At 50.7% G+C, this 19,960-nt stretch overlaps 1 protein-coding gene across 1 annotated transcript in view; it reads left to right on the top strand.

Moving 5' to 3' along the window:
* Positions 1 to 10,218, top strand: part of LOC144949023 (phospholipase B1, membrane-associated-like) — a 33,848-nt gene extending 23,630 nt beyond the window's left edge. The window contains exons 8-14 of the mRNA XM_078878808.1: positions 977 to 1,027; positions 2,559 to 2,636; positions 3,253 to 3,315; positions 4,315 to 4,406; positions 4,929 to 5,007; positions 9,499 to 9,648; positions 10,207 to 10,218. Of these exons, the coding sequence (XP_078734934.1) occupies positions 977 to 1,027; positions 2,559 to 2,636; positions 3,253 to 3,315; positions 4,315 to 4,406; positions 4,929 to 5,007; positions 9,499 to 9,648; positions 10,207 to 10,218 (525 nt within the window). The remainder of the gene's footprint in view (positions 1 to 976; positions 1,028 to 2,558; positions 2,637 to 3,252; positions 3,316 to 4,314; positions 4,407 to 4,928; positions 5,008 to 9,498; positions 9,649 to 10,206) is intronic.
* The last annotated feature ends 9,742 nt before the right edge of the window (positions 10,219 to 19,960 follow it).

Here is a 19,960-nt window from a genome sequence, read left to right on the forward strand (position 1 = left end):
CAGATCTTTCAAGGATTTGTGAGCTCCTCACACAATCTAGCCTGGTTAAACCCAGGATGGATCGTAGGCAGGCCAGCCTAAATGTTTCCAACCGGCGAAGATGCTCCATTAGGGGGTGCAAGTTTCGCCAAGCGTAGAGAAGGGAGGGAATGACTGTGGCCGGAGAAGACCCGAAGCTTCGTGCGGAGCGACAGACCAGGTAGCTTCCACACAGCGTTACACAACCGATTGAAAAGATATTGCCGCTCAACTGATTCGGAGTGAGACATCTGCTGTTAAATTGGAGCCGGTCATAAGCACACTGCCCAGTTATGGGAAACTCTCCACTCTCTCCACTACTGCCCCATCACCGATTGGGAGTTGTGGGGGTGGAGTGTCCGATGGTACAAAATACCCAGGCAGGTGCTTAGTTTTGGGTGGGGCTGATGGTAAGTACACACAGTGCAGTACACACAGTGCACCCACTTAGTAAACACAGTGCAGTTCACACTCGCAGTACACAAAGTACACACGCAGTACACACAGTACACACGTGTAGTACACATGCGCACAGAGTACATGCGCACAGAGTACATGCACACACACAACACGCAGAGTCCACACCCAGTACACATGAACGCGGAATATCCACAGTACACACACAGTCCACACACATAGTGTACGCACACACAGTGTACACACGCACAGTGTACGCACACACACAGTGTACACACACACACAGTGTACGCACACACCGTGTACACACACACAATATACGCACACACACAGTGCACACACACACAGCACACACGCATAGTCGACATGCAGGACACACATCCCTTGAGTTGATTAGAGTTCATAAGTTAGTGAGGTTAACCCTTGAGTTGCCTGACTCTCACTGGGTTGACTAGTTAATGAGTTGACGAGACAATGAGTTGATGAGTTAATGAGTTGACGAGTTAATGAGTTGACGAGTAAACTTTTTCTCCTCAATCAGGGACCTCCTTCCCCAGGCGATGCTGCTCACGATCTCCTGCGGAACGACACGGTGAGCTCCCTGTCTACCAGCGGGTCCATAACGAGCGTGTTGAATAACAAGCGGACTAATGAGCGGATCGACTAATGAGCGGGTCGACTAGCAAGGTGGACTAACAAGCGGACTAACGAGCGGATCGACTAATGATCGGATCGACTAACAAGTGGACTAACGAGTGGATCGACTAATGATCGATCGGATCGACTAACAAGTGGACTAACGAGTGGGTCGACTACCGAGTAGGTCGACGAATTGATCAAAGCAAGCCTGCCAGCGAGACGCGATGTCTAAACTGGTGCAGAGTTTTGCCCGTGTCGAATCACTGCTGCTGAACCTGCGTACTCCCTGGTGGCCATGGGGGCTGATGGGAATACGTCCAAAATAAATGTGTCTTTGGCGCGGAGGAGACGGACTCCACGCGGAGGAGACATCTCTCGTTGACTTCGTGATTTATATTATCAACGGACGACACCGGTGATTCGATTTGTTTTAACCCTTTCCCGTTGCCGAGACGTCTGCAAAGTGCAGGGCGCCGGCCGTCCACCGCCCAATCTCGGACCGCTGCAAGCACGCTGCAGTGTTTGTACCAGAACCGGCCCTAGACCTTTGGGGGCCCTAAGCAAAATTTGGTTGGAGGCCCCTTTGATGTATGATTTTTTTCACCACTAGCTAGCAGTGACTCTAGGGGGCCCTCTGCTGGCCACGGGGCCCTTTGCAATTGCAAGGGTCGCTTAGTGGCTGGGCCGGCTCTGGTTGTACTGTACTTGCCCGCAGAGAACCGCAGCGACACGACCGCAACTCTACGATAGCCGGCGCCAACCTGTGCCACACGCACCCTCCCACGTGGCCGCGCGCCACCTGCCCTCCCGCGTGACCTTTGACTTCCCATTCGGTGCTGAGTCGGGCCCCTTCCGATGACGTATATGTACGTCTTCTTGGTTCTTTCGGTAAAGTCACAGAAGGGAAGTAATACAATAATAAAAATAAACAATTCTCACGACGTTTCGGCCACAACGCAAGCAGCCGTCCTCAGGTGAAAGCAGCCGTCCTCAGGTGAAAACCTGAGGACGGCTGCTTGCGTTGTGGCCGAAACGTCGTGAGAATTGTTTTATTATGTTTTATTTTTATTATTTTATTACTTCGCTTCTACGTGACTTTACCGAAAGAACCAAGAAGATGAATCCCTGCAGTCACGAAAGCTTTAAATCGAAATGTATATGTACGTCATCGGAAAGGGTTGAGTGACGTCACCACGCGTGACGACGTCCCCACCCGAGATGACGTCACCACACGTGATGTCATCACCTGTGATGCCGTCACCAAGAGGGGGGGGGGGGGAGGGCCGAATCCTTTTAGCGCTCGTTTTGTCTTCTTGTTGTCGTTGCAAGCTGAGTGAAACCCTTGGATTTGCCCAGCTGAGTTCACACGTGTCTACTGTGCCTCTGACCTTCAGCGACCCCTGCACCCTCTGACCTGTGACCTCCCGTGACTCCCGCACCCTTTGACCTGTGATCTTTCGTGACCTCCTGTGACCCCCGCCCAGCGAGTTGATTTTCAGAATGACTGGAAGCTGCTCACGCTCTTCATCGGTGGCAACGATCTGTGTGACTCCTGCAAGGGGGTGAGTTCCGACTTCCACCCAATGGGGAACGCTGGTGGGAATGTTAGACAAAGACAAAGATCCCTCGCGTAGCCTTAAGAGACCTTTGCAGGGAAAGTGCTGTGAGCGAGCAGCACCTATGAAGGCCGGCACAGCACACAAGGGGGTGGGTGGCCCAGTGGCGATGTTCACACATAGCACCGGGTTCTCATTTGAGGCTGTCGACCGAGGGGAGGCCCAGGAATAATTCAGATAATCGCCACTGTTGATGTCGTCAGTTTAGTAGCGCAGCACTTTAGCCGCTGCATCACCACTCCCCACTATGGGAGTGTTAGAGGAGGTGTGGGTGGTGTGGTGGTGTTTGTGGTGACGATATGACTGACGGTGGTGGTGGTGTTAGGGAGTGGTTAGTGCGATTAGCGCAGTTGGCTGTATACGGTGTGAAAGAAGTTCAGCATACAGACAAGAGTCTGTTAAGGGATCTTTGTCTTTTGTGTTAACGGGACGGTGGTGGTGGTGGTGCTGGCTTCACGAGGATGGTGTTGGCGTGACGGTGGTGGTGGTGGTGTTGGAGTGACGTTGACATGTTGCTGGCGTGTCCGGGTAAGCCCGTGTCTTTTTGTCCCCGTGTGCCCAGGGTCACTCACAGGAGGACTACGTGGGCAACATTGCCGCCACCATCGACTACATCGAGCAGCACGTGGGTCACGCTCCCAGCCTTGCCCACACCACCAGCTCCAGAGCTGAGCGTGTGGCCCTGGTGTGGTTTAGACCGACCGCCATTGGCTAAATCTCTGTACATTCGGCAAGCTGCTGCTGCGATGCTGATGATGGTGATGTAGCGGCGTAGTCAGTGATGAAAGGTAGGACAAGGAGAGTGGTGAGAGTTTCGATTCCAAACGTTGTCACGAGGCCATTCCAGAGGTCAGAGACCTCCACGTGGACGGGATTTAAACCAAGTTGGGTTCTCCCGTGTTGGGGGCGATGATGACGATTGATGAATCTTTATTTTACTTGCCAATTTCGCCCTCAATAAAGTGGGCATCGGTTCACGTTACAGCGGAATGGGAACCGGTACAGGGGGCACGCAGCAATAGGAATGACGAAAGAAGCTGGCCACGCACCCTCACTACCTCGCCTGGTATGCAGGAGGTCGCTATATATTTGTAGTTTGCGTGTCTCTCTCTCTTCCCGTGGTCGTGTGGATTTTCTCTGGGTCCTCCGGTTTTTCCTTCCACGTTTAGAATCAACGTCACGCATTTTTTTGGCCACTTCTGTAAATTTCCACGCGATGATGAGCCACTTCGTTAAGCTATCATCTGTGATGGCCAGGTGGTCGCTTCTGCAAAAGCGCTACGCAGCTCAGTGGGGCCTTACACTTGGTAAGATAAAAAATAGTTTTGTTTGTAGCTCTACTCCCCCTCACGGGTAGATGGGAGTGTGGAACAGATGGAGGTTAGTCTACACTTTGCTGTACCGCCTTCTCCTGGCAGAGCCTGACCTGGTAGAATATAAACAGTGACCATTTCAGCGGCTCTACACCCACTGAGCAGAGGAAATTGCAACTGACCGCAACGAAAATATGGAGTCAGGTAAGTGGGAAATGAAATAAATAATCACTAAAGAACCTGAGTTTTTTTTTCACCTTAATTTTTTTTATTGATGATGGTGTTGTATCTTCCCCCACTCCCTCCCCCAGGTCCCCCGAGTGTTCATGAACCTGGTGCAGGTGATGCGAGTGTTGCCCCTACGCAACGTCAGCAAGCCCGGCCTGCTGTGCAATCTCAACAAGTGAGTGACTCCGCGCGGCCGCCCCTCCCCTGCGGTCGCCCGCTCACAGGGTTGGCCACCACATTCCCCGTTGTAGGACTACGGAGTACCTGTTCTGGCCGGATTCACACCCGCCTGCAGTTTTACTGCGCGCAATAATAGGTGTCGTGTCGCTTCACCGACGTTCATCCTCGGCGGCGACAGTTACGCACCACGGGGAACCTCTCCCAGGCTCTCCCCTAGGTCAGCTCAGCTGTGAATGACGACTCGATGCATCGGCGGAAGAGGAGGTGCCCACCAGGGAGACGGCCACGGCGGCTGCCTGTGCTGTGTGGAGCCGGTTGGCGCCTCCATTGGCACCAGCTGACCGGGCTGTTCATTGTGGAACCAGCTGGGGCTTCGCTAGGCACCAGCTGACCGGGCTGTTCCTTGTGGAACTAGCTGGGGCTTCGCTAGGCACCAGCTGACCGGGCTGTTCCCTGTGGAACCAGCTGGGGCTTCGTTAGGCGCCAGCTCACCGGGCTGTTCTGTGTGACCCTGCAGGATCTTCTGTTCCTGCGTGCTGACGCCGTCAAGCCCCGCGGCGCTGGAGGTGCTAGAACAGCTGAACAAGGATTACCAGGTCGTCAACAAAAACACTAAAAACAAAACAATAACACGAACAACAACAACACATACAATGACACCACAAACAACAACAAACAACAACACAAAAAACAACACTAACAACTTCTTGGTTCTTTCGGTAAAGTCACGTAGAAGGGAAGTAATAAAATAATAAAAATAAAACATAAAATAATTCTCACGACGTTTCGGCCACAACGCAAGCAGCCGTCCTCAGGTGAAGACCAGGTCTGTCGGGGAGACAGCGTCTGAATGAAACACCACCACGCTTGGAGCGTATATTTAAGCTGGGTTGCAAGGGGGGAAGGGCGCCTTGACAAAATAATTTGCATATCAAGAGGAATTTTGCATATTTATGGGAAATGCAGGTATGTGATTAGTACTACTTGTGAAATGCGTAGGAGGTGGGCGGGGGGGTTTTCAAAGTCATATTATGCCCGTGCATTATGCAGGATTAGCAGCATCAAAGGGAGGGGATAGGGGTAGCATTAATAAAGGGAAGGAATGTTAATAGTATGTAGCTGCAGTAACTAAACAACCACGTAAAAAACTAAAGTGTAAACTACATAGTATCATCAGTATACTAAATATACTCTTCAATAAGCTGAGCTACTAACAGTAAGTAATACATTACAATTCTATGTCGCAAAAAATATAATGTGCTTCCAGCTAAACTTTTTTCCCTTACATCACACGGGTCTACCCCGTACTATATGCTGCCATAGACAAACCCAACATTAAATTATATACTGTATTACTATACACCACCCTATACCTTAGAATAATACATAGTGTAATATTACACTATGTATTATTCTATCCACACTACTGTATATCACACTGCTGTATATTCACTATAAAATTACGATACTATATTATGCCTTATACATTGTATTAAACATTACAATTTTATACTATTTATTATTATACAATCTGCTATACACTATACCATTGACCGTCGAGTGAAAGATACTAAGAGGAAGCAACGAAATATATCAATGGAAGAGTGGTAGTAGGAGACTTGCAGCGGAGCAAAGAATCCATTCCCTGCGGAGAATACAAGATATATAGTCATGCCAGTGAGTGGACTGCGGTCTGAAAGTCACCGTAAACGTGAACACAATCAGTTAAGATCCGAAATGGTTTATTACGTCCTTCCAATGATTGCTGAGCCAGAATCCATCTTCTCGGTTGAAATTGTCTCTGTGTTTGTATATGTGGATCGCCTCATGAACGAATCTCTCATGGTAGCCAGATGGCTTGCAGAGAACCTCTGTCTTGGAGAAGTCAATGTCATGTGAGCCCACTGAATTGTAACAGTGATCTGCCACGGCTGAGGTGTTTGTCCTACCGTGTTTCAGGTCAGCTTTATATTCACGGATGCGGTCCGAGACATGTCGTTTGGTTTCTCCAATGTAACTGCTACCACAGAGGCAACTTAGTTTGTAGACGCCAGGGTACTGTATGTCTGGAACCACATCTTTTACAGACGGGACCAGATCACGGATTTGATGTACTGTGTTGAATCGGACCTAGATCTTGTGTTTAATCAGGATTTTGGAGATATTTTTTGTGACCCCAGCAATGTAGGGTAACGTGATGGTTTTGAAAGGCTCCTCAACATGATCCTTCCTGATGGTTGGAGCGATGGCTTTGCGGATTGTGTAGTCGGAGTAACCATTAGCCTTAAGAGCATGGTGTACGTGTTTGAGTTCACTGGCAATGTGTTCCTGGTCGGAGATGCATTGGGCTTTATGGTATAGAGTCTTGATGAGGGAATTTTTCTGGGATGGATGGTGGTGGGAATCCGGTTTTAGGTAAGCATCCGTATGGGTGGCTTTCCTGTAGACAGAGTGACTCATTGAACCATCAGGTCTCCTTTTAATTAGGACATCCAAAAAGGGTAGCTTGCCATCTGTTTCGACTTCCTTGGTGAATCTGATGGCTGGGTGTATGGAATTGATGTGGTCAAGGAATTGGTCTAGAGCAGGCCGGCCATGTGGCCAGATGACAAAAGTGTCATCTACGTACCTCTTCCATAAGGTCGGGCGTAGAGTGGCAGTCTGGATGGCGTCAGTCTCAAATTTCTCCATGAACACGTTGGCTACAACCGGGGATAGGGGGGAGCCCATTGGGGTGCCCTCAGTTTTTTTGTAGAAAATTCCATTCCAGGTGAAGTATGTATTGGTTAAGCAGTGTCTCACCAGGGGGGGTGGTACCCCAGTGTTCAGTCCTTGATGAACCAAGTTTTCAATGATTGTGATGGTGTCAGGTACAGGAACTTTGGTGAATAAGGAAACCACATCAAAACTGACAAGCAGGTCGTCTGGGGAAAGGGAAATTCCCTTGATTGTCGATACCAAGTCCGTAGAGTTTAGTACCGCGGAGGTGGTTTTTCCAGTGAAAGGCCGCAGGATTTCAGACAAAAAACGAGCCAGTTTATAGGTGGGGGAGTTGATAGTAGAGACAATGGGACGAAGAGGCGTATTTCTTTATGTATCTTTGGAAGGACATATAATCTTGGTGGCCTGGCTGCAGAAGGTTTCAACGAGAACTGTTTGGTTTGATCAATTAATGCAGTTGAATCAGAAATTATTTTGTTGGTTTTAATGACGAGGCTGTTGGTGGGGTCTCTTTTTATTTTTGTATAGCTGCCATCGTTGGGTAGTTCTTGAATTTTGTTGTTGTATTCTATTTTGTCCATGATGACAGTGGAATTGCCTTTGTCGGCTGAGAGTATGACAATGTCATCCCTCTTTTTTAATTGAGCTAAATCAAAACGCTTATCTTTGCTGATGTTACTAGCTGGCATCTTAGCGTTTTTGAGGGTTGCAGCGATTTCAGATCTTGCTACGTCTGCAGAGATGTGACCCAGGCTCTTGAGAGCCACATCTACTCTGGCAATGATATCATTAACTGGTATGTGTCTAGGTGTGACTGCAAAGTTTAGTCCTTTAGCTAAAACGGATTTCAGACCATCAGAAATAGAACTGTTACTGCGATTGATTACGACTTTGTTAACGTCTAGATTTTCAGTGTGTGGGTCCGGTTTTCTTATTTGAGAGGCGGTTGAATTTGGAAATCAAGTTATCCTTACATTTGGTCGACATAGCGGCAGCTGAAGAGGCAGTCATGTTGTCTACATGTTCCCAATCCGATGTGGACATTGTTGCACTCAAAGATAAGTGTGATTTGTAGAGTGTCTTTTCTAACTGATATAGTTCGGTGCGCGTAAGTATGATTTTCTCTGAGATAAGAGCTAAGCTAGTTCTAGACAGAATTCGTTTAGCATTAGAAGAAGTTACAGCAGCAGAGGTTAGTGTAAATGCGATTGGTATTACCTTAGAGTCGCGGCATCTCTTCAGAAAGGTGAGAGACTCGATTAGCTGAGCCTTCTTATCACGGAGCTTGTTGAAGGCTCTTAAAGTTTTATGGAATCCCACCCCGTAGTGGCGGTTAAATTTCGATTTAAAGCTTTCGTGACTGCAGGGATTCATCTTCTTGGTTCTTTCGGTAAAGTCACGTAGAAGGGAAGTAATAAAATAATAAAAATAAAACATAATAAAATAATTCTCACGACGTTTCGACCACAACGCAAGCAGCCGTCCTCAGGTGAAGACCAGGTCTGTCGGGGAGACAGCGTCTGAATGAAACACCACCACGCAGTGAGTGGGGGATGGAGACAGCTCGGGAATTCATGATTGTTGTGTCGGTGACTCTGAGCCAGAGACCTCCAGGTCCTGGGTTCGAGTCCTGGCTCTTGGCTTCTCTCTCTCCCCCAGGGGGTTCTTAACGGCCGTGTCAGAGCCCCTGCGCCACTCGAGGCCATTGCAGTGCCGGGTTCCAGTCGCTGACTCGCTCACTGAATCTTCTGGAAGCGTCGTGTTATGAATGCAAAACTAAGCTTTAAACGATATGTTTAATTTTACCAGGTAAGGCCCACTGAGCTGTGGAGCTCTCTTTCAGAAGTCACCTGGCCATCACATGACGGCTCAACGAAGTGGCGGCTTATCATCATCATCGCGTGAAAGTTTATAGCAGCAGCCAAACACTCTGAACGACGTGACGTTCTTTCTAATTGTGGAGGGAAAGCCAGAGGACCCGCAGAAAAATCCGCGCGACCAACGGGAGAGAGAGAGAAAGACACACACACAAACTCCAAATATACAACAGCAGGCCTCAGCGTTGGGATCAAACCCACGACCTCCTGCACACCGGGCGAGGTAGTTAACATCTCGTAGCCACCGTGGTGCCCCCATGCAGACGCGCGGAGCGGCGGTGCAGCGGTAAGCGCATCGCGAGCCTGGCGACCTCGCTCTGATTCGTGGCTGAGGATGCCGAGCGGCGTCTGACGCGATCCCCGGTCCTCCAAACCGGCACCGACGGGGGCGGTGAAGTATGGTCAAACTCCCCACAGAAGTGGAGTGACAAAGGGGGGTGCACGTGTAACACGACGACACGCGCGGCCCCTGTCACCCAACCCCCGCAGAGGGGGCTCGAGACGCTGCTGGCCTCGGGGCGGTACGACCACAACGACTCCTTCACCGTCGCCCTGCAGCCCTGCATCCGGGACACCCTGCCACCCACCCTGCCGGTAACACAGCCCTGCACCAGGGACACCCTGCCACCCACCCTGCCGGTAACACAGCCCTGCACCAGGGACACCCTGCCACTCACCCTGCCACCCACCCTGCCAGTTACACAGCCCTGCACCAGAGACACCCTGCCACCCACCCTGCCAGTTACACAGCCCTGCACCAGAGACACCCTGCCACCCACCCTGCCAGTTACACAGCCCTGCACCAGAGACACCCTGCCACCCACCCTGCCGGTAACACAGCCCTGCACCAGAGACACCCTGCCACCCACCCTGCCGGTAACACAGCCCTGCACCAGGGACACCCTGCCACCCACCCTGCCGGTAACACAGCCCTGCACCAGGGACACCCTGCCACTCACCCTGCCACCCACACTGCCACTCATCCTGCACCAGGGGCACCCTGCCACTCACCCTGCCGGTAACACAAAGGTCCCCCGTGTAGCCTGCATAACATGTTGGGCCAAGTGCTGTTAGTGAGTAGCACCTGTGACAGCCAACACGGCTCACTTGAAGGGCGGTGTTACCAGCACCATCCCTGGCCGCCTTTGTCTCCCCAGTGTCCCTGCACCGCACTGCGTACTTCCAAGTTAACCTCAGGGAGCCTCATAAGCAGTTCACGTAAACGCTCCTTGATGCTCGCTCCCCCAGTCCCACGCACTCACCATTGTGCTGATGGTGATGATGTGATGATGATTGAATAGATGATGACGAAAATGTTGATGAGGACAATAATGATGACGATGGTGATGACGGTGATCCTGATGATGATCACAATGATGATGATGGTGACGATGGTGGTCATCATGATGATGACGACGGTGTTGACGATGACGACGGTGGTGATCATGATGACGATCGTTGTGATGACGATGGTGGTGATGATGGTGGTGACGATGGTGGTGATGATGATGATGACGATCGTGGTGGTGATGATGATGATGGTGATCACGATGATGGTGATCACGATGATGGTGATGACGATGGTGATGACGATGGTGGTGACGATGGTGATGACGATGGTGATGACGATGGTGGTGACGATGACGATGGTGATAACGATGGTGGTGACGATGTCCCCGTGCCCGCAGGACGGCGAGGTCGACAGCAGCTTCTTTGCGCTCGACTGCTTCCACTTCGCCACGAAGGGCCACGAGTCGTTCACCAGCGCGCTGTGGAACAACATGGTGCAGCATCATCATCAGCAGCAGTATCATCAGCAGCAGCATCATAATCAGCAGCAGTATCATCAGCAGCAGCATCATCATCAGCAGCAGCATCATCATCAGCAGCAGCAGCATCATCATCAGCAGCAGCAGCATCATCATCAGTAGCAGCAGCAGCATTATCAGCAGCATCATCATCATCATCAGTAGCAGCAGCATCATTATCAGCAGCAGCATCATTATCATCAGCAGCATCATCATCAGCATCATCAGCAGCAGCATCATCCTCATCAGCAGCAGCAGCATCGTCAGCAGCATCATTAGCATCTTTAGCAGCATCCTCAGCACCATCAGCATTACCAGCATCATGATCGGAATCATCATGATCATCATTACCGGCATTATGAGCATCATCATCAGCATGATCATCAGCATCATCATGAGCATCATCACCGGCATTATGAGCATCAGTATCATCATCAGCATCATCATCAGCATCAGCATCACCGGAATTATGCGCAGCATCAACAATATTATCACGATAGTAATCAGCATTATCCACCATCAGCATCGACATCATCAATAGGACATCACGTGATCCTCAATTGATGCATTCATCTTTCTTCCCCTCTTACTGCCCCCTTCCCCCCTCTCCTCCCCCCTTCCCTCCTTTCCCCCTCTCCTCCCCCTCCCCCCCTTTCCCCTTCTCTTCCCCCCTCCCATTCTTCTTCCCCTCTCCTCCCCCTCTCATCCACCCTTATCCCCCTCTCACTGCCCCCCTCTCCTCCCCCTCCCCCCTCTCCTCCACCTCCTCCCCCGTCTCCATCTCCCCTCTCCCCGTGCCAAGATGGAGCCAGAAGGAGCCAAAACGGTGCTGGCACAACTCACGCACCCCCCTCCTCAACTCGTGTGCCCCAGCGAGGTGAGGCACTGACACACCGCACACTGCTTGTGCCAGGATAGGTGCACTTTGAGGGTGAGTGAGTGGGTAGACGAGTAGGTGGGTGAATGGGTGAGTGAGTGAGTGGGTAGATGTGTGGTGCCAGACGTTAACGCTGTGGTGAGCAGTGCCATGGGGGGAGGGCCAATTTTGATTGGTCATTCCCCTCATGGCGTTTGTTGTCACTAGAGTGGCCAAAGGGGGCTCTGGACGGGTGCGAGAGGCTGGTAACCCCTCCACCTTCAAATAAATGACCACTAAACCACGAAAAAAAATCCAACAAAGCTTGTGCAGGAGGCCCCGGGGTGACAGGCGTCTACAACGTCTCCTGGCAAAACCCCACTTGTCGGAGCCAGGAGATTTAACCATTACCCTCGGGGTTCCTCCATAAACAGCAAAAAGCCACTGCGAGTGGCCATGTGGAATGTTCGAACGCTCACTGCGGAGGAGAGGCTGCCACTTCTCTGTCGGGAGCTGGACAGGTAATGCCTGGATCTCTGTGGCATTCATGAGGTCCGGAGGACCAACTCTGGTTCCTGCTACCATGAGGGGTGGATAGTCCTCTACTCGGAGCAGGAGACTTCCAAACAATAGGGAGTGGCTCTTCTTCTGAACAAAAGAATGAAGAGGGTGTGGGAGCGTGGCAGTAAGGTGTGGGAAGCTGTAAGCCCCAGACTACTTTGGGCTCACCTTCCCATCAACCAGAGATGAGAAGTGGTGGTGGTGGTTACTTATGCCTCCACCAAACATGAACATCAGTGGAGGGATGCAGGGAAGGTCGATGAGTCAGATGCCTTCTATGACCTGTCACAGGTGCTAGCTAAAGTGGCCCCTCGGGATAGAGTCATCCTGGGTGACTTTAATGCCCAACTTGGTCATGATGCTGGCACCTGGTCTGGAGTGATTGGAAGGCATGAGCCAGATCAGCTCATTAACATTTTATTTTACTTTTATTAATTTTAATGTTTTACCTACGTGACTTTACCGAAAAAACCTAAGAATATGAATCCTTGCAGTCACGAAAGCTTCAAATCTAGAATTGGTAGGAGGCTGCTAGACTTCTGTGCAACCCATGGGCTTGTAATTACCAACACGCTGTTCCGGCATTGGCGCATCCACACATCATGGATGCATGCCGGGTCCAAGCAAGAACATCTGCTGGACTATTTGCCTACTGACCATTGACTTGTCATCTGTAAGATGTGCTGCCATTATTCCACTCTGGTGGTGGGTGTACACCCAGGACCCCATTCAAACCCATAGTGGCCTCGTCTCAGCTAGCTGATGAAAGTTGCAAGCGAGAATTTCATCATCACTTGCAGCTGGGGTTGGCATCTTCCCCTATTCCCCCTGATGTCGAGGGGAAATGGGCGAGGTTTCGGACTGTGGCTCATGCAGCTGCAATGGCTGCATTGGGTACACAGGTGAGTGAGTTGGTAGGTGAATGAGTGGTTGGGGGAGTGAGTAGGTGAGTGAGTGGCTGAGTGAATGGCTGAGCGAGTGAGTGGGTGAGTGGGTGAGTGAGTGGCTGAGGGAGTGAGTAGGTGAGTGAGTGAGTGAGTGGGGGAGTCAGTGTGTGGGTCAGTCGGTGAGTGTACTCTCAAAGGATGTGCATTGCTCTCAAATAAATCTCTGTTGTCGTCGTCATAGTTGTCATCGTTATTGTTGTCGTTTTTGTCGTTATTGTTGTTGTCACCGCTGAGTAAATACTTTCCAAATCGTCACGGAGGCCGTACATGTGCATGCTCTGTCTTCCCCGTTTGGGGCCTTCTTCTTGTTGCAGGAGTCCCCCTACATCTACACTCGCCAAAACAGCGGCACGGCAGCAGCCGCGTCAACCACGACCAAGGGTTCCACCGCCTCCCTTGACACGGCGAAAACAACCGCGTCAACCATCGCCCGGGCCACCACCTCCCTTGGCACGGCGAAAACAACCGCGTCAACCACCGCCCGGGCCACCACCTCCCTTGGCATGGCGAAAACAACCGCGTCAACCACCGCCCGGGCCACCACCAAGGGTTCCGCCGCCTCCCTACACTCCACGGGTCTCTCTGCCGCCTCTCTGATGCTTCTCCCGCTCGTCGGCTTGCTGCGTTGGTAAAGTCGCGGCGTTCAGAGAGAGAAAGGTCGCATCCGCCGCTTCAGTCCACTCACCAGGCTGAGACAACACAGAAAAAACAAATAACCCTGCTCACATTAGAAGAGTATTTTGTGTGTATTTTGGTTAAAACATAAATTTGTTTCATTCCTATTGTGAAGATTAAAATGTTTGCTCGATTGATGCGTAGCATTGTCGGCTTGGCGCACGGAGAGAGAGATTGGGAGCGCTTTCCTCCTCGTCGCATTCGCATCGGCGCTGTTCCCTGTTAATGCGCAGCCCGGTCACGGAATAAAATGGAATGGGGACGCCACGTGGCAAGTGTGGCCTCGTCTTGATTGTCAGAATGCTGTTTTACTCGGGTGAGTGTGGCGACCTCTAGTGGCTGCAGGTGTCGCGCGCTCACCCCACGACACGTAGATCAACAACAACAACAACAACCGACATTCGCCACTAAGTGGCGGTGACGTCACCACGACGCTTGTGCCAGGCCAAGTGCACCTTGAGGCCACGTGAAGTGTCGAACGCCCGCTGGCAGGAGGTCACGGGGCAGACCCAGCAGGTGCCACGGGTCGACTGACTGAGATGACCGAGATGACTGGCTGATGCACCACCTGTGCCCCCTACTGTACCAACTTGCTATGCTTTAGCCACCCGGCGCTCCGCTCGTTGTTGGGCGGCAGCACAGTGGCGGCGCTCGCGGCCCACACCGAGAAGCGGTCCTAGGTTCAAGCTCCCTTGTACCGGTGCTCCTCGGTGACCTCGACAAGATCACGGGTCGCCGGTGCCCTCGATTTCTCAGCCGCCTTCGACACCATCGACCATGAGATGGTCATCGGGCGGCTAAGGTCAAGGGTCGGTGTATCGGGTACGGCACTGGGGTGGATTGAGTGGTAGCTACGTGGTCGATCGCGGCTCTTCAAGTTGGGTGACAAGCGGTCGTCGTCGATGCCGTGCCTAGTTGGCGTACCACAAGGGTCCCTCCTCGGGACGTTCTTGTTTTCAACATCTCCCCGATCGCCGATGTCATCTCATCGCATGACATAAAGTTCCATCAATATGCTGCAGTGAAGTCAAAGTTAGGTATGGAGAGCCTTGGTAACCTCGAAGATTGCACACGAGCGGTGGTTTGCAAGACATGAAATGCTGCTTAATCTAGAATAATGGGAGGTTCAGCTGGTTGGAACTCAGGCTCAGGTGAAAACATTCGTGGGAGGATTAGGTATGGTGGTCGCAGACTCCAGGATCCAGTTTTCTTCTCATCAAAAGAGCATCAGCACCAAACTCGACCAGAATGTCGTTTGATGAGCACCTGCAAAATACAGTCATGTCATTCCATTTTCAAATCTGGACCCTACGACACATTCGGCCACTATTTAGTCGTGGCGTAGCCGACACAGTGGCATGTAGCGTAGTACCGACAATGCTCAATTATCGCAACTCACTGCTCTACGGGACGTCTGGAAAAAAACATGACCAAGCTGCAGTGTAAACATTCTCTGGCACATGTCGTGACGGCTACTGCATGATCCGACCGTGTCTGCCCAGAGCTCGCCGAGCTACATTGACTTCAGACTGCTGTACGAATAAATGATGAGGTTCCACTCGTAACACACAAAAGTGCTCGCCACAGATGAAGCACGCAATACCTCGCTGATCTCGTCAAGGAGCATGAACCATCATCATGCGAACTCCGCTCATCCTCGCAGCGGCAGCAGCAGCAGCGGCTTCTGGCTGCCCATCAGACCAAGACGGTCATCGCATCACCCAGCGCTTCCAGATGCGCTGCTTCTGCGGCCGTCTGGAACGCTCTGGAGCTGAGGCTGAACACTCATTCATCTGAATTGCATGTTGTGTGTTTAGTTTGTTGTCCTTACCCCCCACCCCACCTCCGATTAGCACAGTTAGCTATGTACGATGCGAAAGAAGTTCAACATACATACATAGCTGAAACACAGTATAACTGGTATCGACCAACCATCCCAATGATAAGAATCATGCGCGAATTACTCAATTGGGGTCACACTCAGATAGGCCTTCCAGAGGCGGGGGGGGGTGCGAGGATCGGGGCAAATCCCACACCGTGTGTGTGTGTTCCTGGGGTGGCTGTGTGTGTGTGTGTGTTCCTGTTGGGGATGTGTGTGTGTGTTCCTGGGGTGGCTGTGTGTGTGTGTGTTCCTGTTCGGGCTGTGTGTGTGTGTTCCTGTTGGGGCTGTGTGTGTGTGTGTTCCTGGGATGGCTGTGTGTGTGTGTATTCCTGTTGGGGCTGTGTGTGTGTGTGTGTTCCTGATGGGGGCTGTGTGTGTGTGTGTTCCTGTTGGGGGCTGTGTGTGTGTGTGTTCCTGTTGGGGCTGTGTGTGTGTTCCTGATGGGGGCTGTGTGTGTGTGTGTTCCTGTTGGGGCTGTGTGTGTGTTCCTGATGGGGGCTGTGTGTGTGTGTGTTCCTGTTGGGGCTGTGTGTGTGTGTGTTCCTGACGGCTGTGTGTGTGTTCCTGATGAAGGCTGTGTGTGTGTTCTTGTTGGGGCTGTGTGTGCGTGTGTTCCTGGGGGGGGGCTGTGTATGTGCGTGTGTGTGTTCCTGATGGGGTTGTGTGTGTGTGTTCCTGATGAAGGCTGTGTGTGTGTTTCTGATGGTGTTGTGTGTGTGTTCCTGTTGGGGGCTGTGTGTGTGTGTTCCTTACGGCTGTGTGTGTGTGTTCCTGATGGTGTTGTGTGCGTGTTCCTGTTGGGGGCTGTGTGTATGTGTGTGTTTCTGATGAAGGCTGTGTGTGTGTGTTCCTGATGGGGGATGTGTGTGTGTGTTCCTGTTGGGGTTGTCTATGTGTGTTCCTGTTGGGGGCTGTGTGTGTGTGTTCCTGTTGGGGGCTGTGTGTGTGTGTTCCTGTTGGGAGCTGTGTGTGTGTGCATGATGGGGGCTGTGTGTGTGTTCCTGTTGGGGGCTGTGTGTGTGTGTGTTCCTGTTGGGGCTGTGTGTGTGTGTTCCTGATGGGGCTGTGTGTGTGTGTTCTTGATGGGGGCTGTGTTTGTGTGTGTTCCTGATGGGGCTGTATGTGTGTGTTCCTGTTGGGGGCTGTGTGTGTGTGTGTCCCTGATGGGGGCTGAGTGTGTGTGTGTCCCTGATGGGGGCTGTGTGTGTGTGTGTTACTGACGGCTGTGTGTGTGTGTGTGTTCCTTATGGGGGCTGTGTGTGTGTGTGTGTTCCTGTTGGGGCTGTGTGTGTGTGTTCCTGATGGGGCTGTGTGTGTGTGTATCCCTGATGGGGGCTGTGTGTGTGTTCCTGATGACGGCTGTGTGTGTGTGGCACATCTTCGCAGATAAAAAAAAAAATTCAGGCTGGCCTGCCTACGATCCGTGTGAAGAGCTCACAAATCCTTGGAAGATCTGGACAGAGTCCCATCAGTGAGCTCCTCCGACAGGCCAGGCTGCGTTGGCTGGGTCATGTAGCCCGCATGCCAAGTCACCGCATGCCCAAGCAGCTTCTGTTTAGCTGCATAGGGGGGGGCTAATTGGGCACGGCACGGGCTAGAGAAGAGATGGAGTGATGTGGTACAGGAGGATGTGGAGCTGAGTGGACTTGCCGATGACTGGTGTCAAGATCGGCCTCAGTGAAGGAGGCTCGTGAAGGACGCTACTGGGCAGTTGGAGGCAGTCGCCCTCCAACAACAACGGAAGGCGGAGGAGCAACGCTCACAACAATGAGCGGCACGCCTGGTGGATAAAGCACAGCAAGTTGGTACAGTAGGAGGCACAAGTGGTGCATCAGCCAGTCATCTCAGTCAGGCAAAATATGGCACCTGAATCTGTCCCGGGACCTCCTGCCAGCGGGCGTTCGACACTTCACGTGGCCTCAACGTGCACCTAGCCTGGCACAAGCTCCATGGTCACGTCACTGCAACTTAGTGGCAAATAGGCGGTTGTTGTTGTGTTCCTGATGGGGGCATGTGTGTGTAACCCATCATCATCATGACCCAGGAAATCCTCACTGTGTCCAAAAGACTTTGTGAAGAGGATTCCTGCTAGGTTTTCGCATTCGGGGGTGAGTAAGGTGGGCAACGATTTCTTGCGGCGTGGCCTCCCAACCCACTACCCTGCGGTGTAGATTCTTCAAAGTTTGAAAACTTCGTGACCGTGATGCCGGTGTCGTCTCGCCCCCGACTACTCGTGGAGACGCCGCGAGACCTCCTCTTTCCTTTTCGAACGTTCGCAGGCAATGTCACCGCAGTGGTGAGCACGAGGCGCTGCCTTCACGGAACGCGAAGCGTCTGCTGCTGCACGCGCACCGCCCCATCATAAACTACCACTTTGATTACACTGTGTAACAATTTGTTTTTGGTCCTGGGTAGTAAGTGTTTTTTCCTAATTGCTTATGCCTCAAAAGTACAGAAAATTGATATTATTCCCCACAAACTTTGCTTTTGTGACCAGGACAATGGTATTTAGAAATTTACCTATTTTCCAGAACATTCCAGATAGATTAAGTGCCGAGTAAACTTGGAGAATCTTCTAGAACATTTTAGAACTTTCCAGTAACATAAATAGTCGTATAAATACAGGGGCCTTAAGCCCACCAGTTCAGTTTAGTTCCAGCTGCCTAAGTCAGGGGTGTCCAAACATTTTGCAAAGAGGGCCAAATTTGATGAAGTGAAGATGCCCGGGGGCCAATAGTTCCTTCTGACATTTTTTAAACCACAAAAGTTACATGAAAATACACACTTTTATAAAACAATTTTCATTGTCACAATTACCTTCATTTTTCAAATGACAATGTAACCAAATATAAGCCGCTCAGGCAGACGTGAACAACTCTAAAAACACAATTCTGCCTTTCATTCAGTCAGATAACATTGAACAAACTGTATAGAATACCTTAAATGTCTATGAGTGAAATATCTTTGCCTCATGAACATTTTAAACAGGAGTTATAAGTAATGCAAAGTGGTCTGTTATCATTAAACTTTAAAACAAGTGAATTTTGCCCTTGTCTTTTACAAGATCTTTCAGAAAGTAATAGTTTGTGTCACATCTACAGGTACATAACATCAACAGTTATAACCAAATCTTATTCAAGAGTTTAATAAAACAAGTGCCATAAGTCAAAGTGCATTAGTGTGCTTTAGGCTTTTCACTGTTAATAGTGACAGATGTTACCGTTCAAAACACTCGATTTCAGATTGATCAAGGAACAGATAACTTGCTGACACTAATGAGAAGGGTGATACTGAGATCTATATTTCAGTAAAGAGTCCAGGTCAGGCTTGAGGGCAGTGGTTGAGATGCATAAAATGTCACGCAAGTGGGAGTCACTCATCCTTGACCTCAATCGGTTCTTGTTTAAGTTCATGACTGAGAATATTTGCTCACACAAATATGTGGAGCCGAATAACATCAGCATTTTCTTAGCAAATGACCGCATTTCTGGAACCCTGCTTTTGTCCAGCTGCCGGTAAAAGTCAACAAGAGAACACTGCTGGTGTTTTCCGCGGCACTCATCGTCACACTGCAGCTCAATGAGCTCCAGCTGCAGCTGTGGAGGAGCATCATCAGGGTCCACGGAGAAGGGAGAAGAGAAAAGCAACATGTCCTTTTCAATAACTGCAAAGTCCCGAAAGCTTTTGTTAAATTCCACAGAAAGAGATGCGATAGCTGTTGCATAACTCTTCATTTGCGCACCGATGTTGTCCTGTGGGAAACTGTCAAAGCTGGGAAGTGCGCGGTGCAGGGCTCTGTTTGGGACAAGTGTCTTTGGAAAAGTTGCAGTTTGGTTCCAAAGGCCTTGATGTGAGCGTATAGCTGGCTCACCATTGCATCTTTTCCTTGAAGATTAACATTCAGCGCATTCAGATGCTTCGTTATATCAACCAAAAAAGCCAGATTTGCCAGCCATACAGGATCGGACAGTTCTTCCATTGGTTGTCCCTTCTCACCCAAAAATGTCCATATTCCTCTTTGAGAGAAAAAAATTGCTGCAGTGCGGACCCCCGACTTAGCCACCTCACATCGTTGTGATATATTACGTCACCATATTCAGCCTGGGTGTCACGCAAGAACTGCTGAAACTGTCGGTGGTATAGAGCTTTAGAGCGAATATAATTGATTGCCTTTGCCACTGGTTTCATAACATCGTCAAATTTGAGATGTTTGGCGCAGAGA

This window comes from Lampetra fluviatilis, chromosome 52 (assembly GCF_964198595.1).
Source record: "Lampetra fluviatilis chromosome 52, kcLamFluv1.1, whole genome shotgun sequence".
Classification (NCBI taxonomy): Eukaryota; Metazoa; Chordata; class Hyperoartia; order Petromyzontiformes; family Petromyzontidae; genus Lampetra; species Lampetra fluviatilis.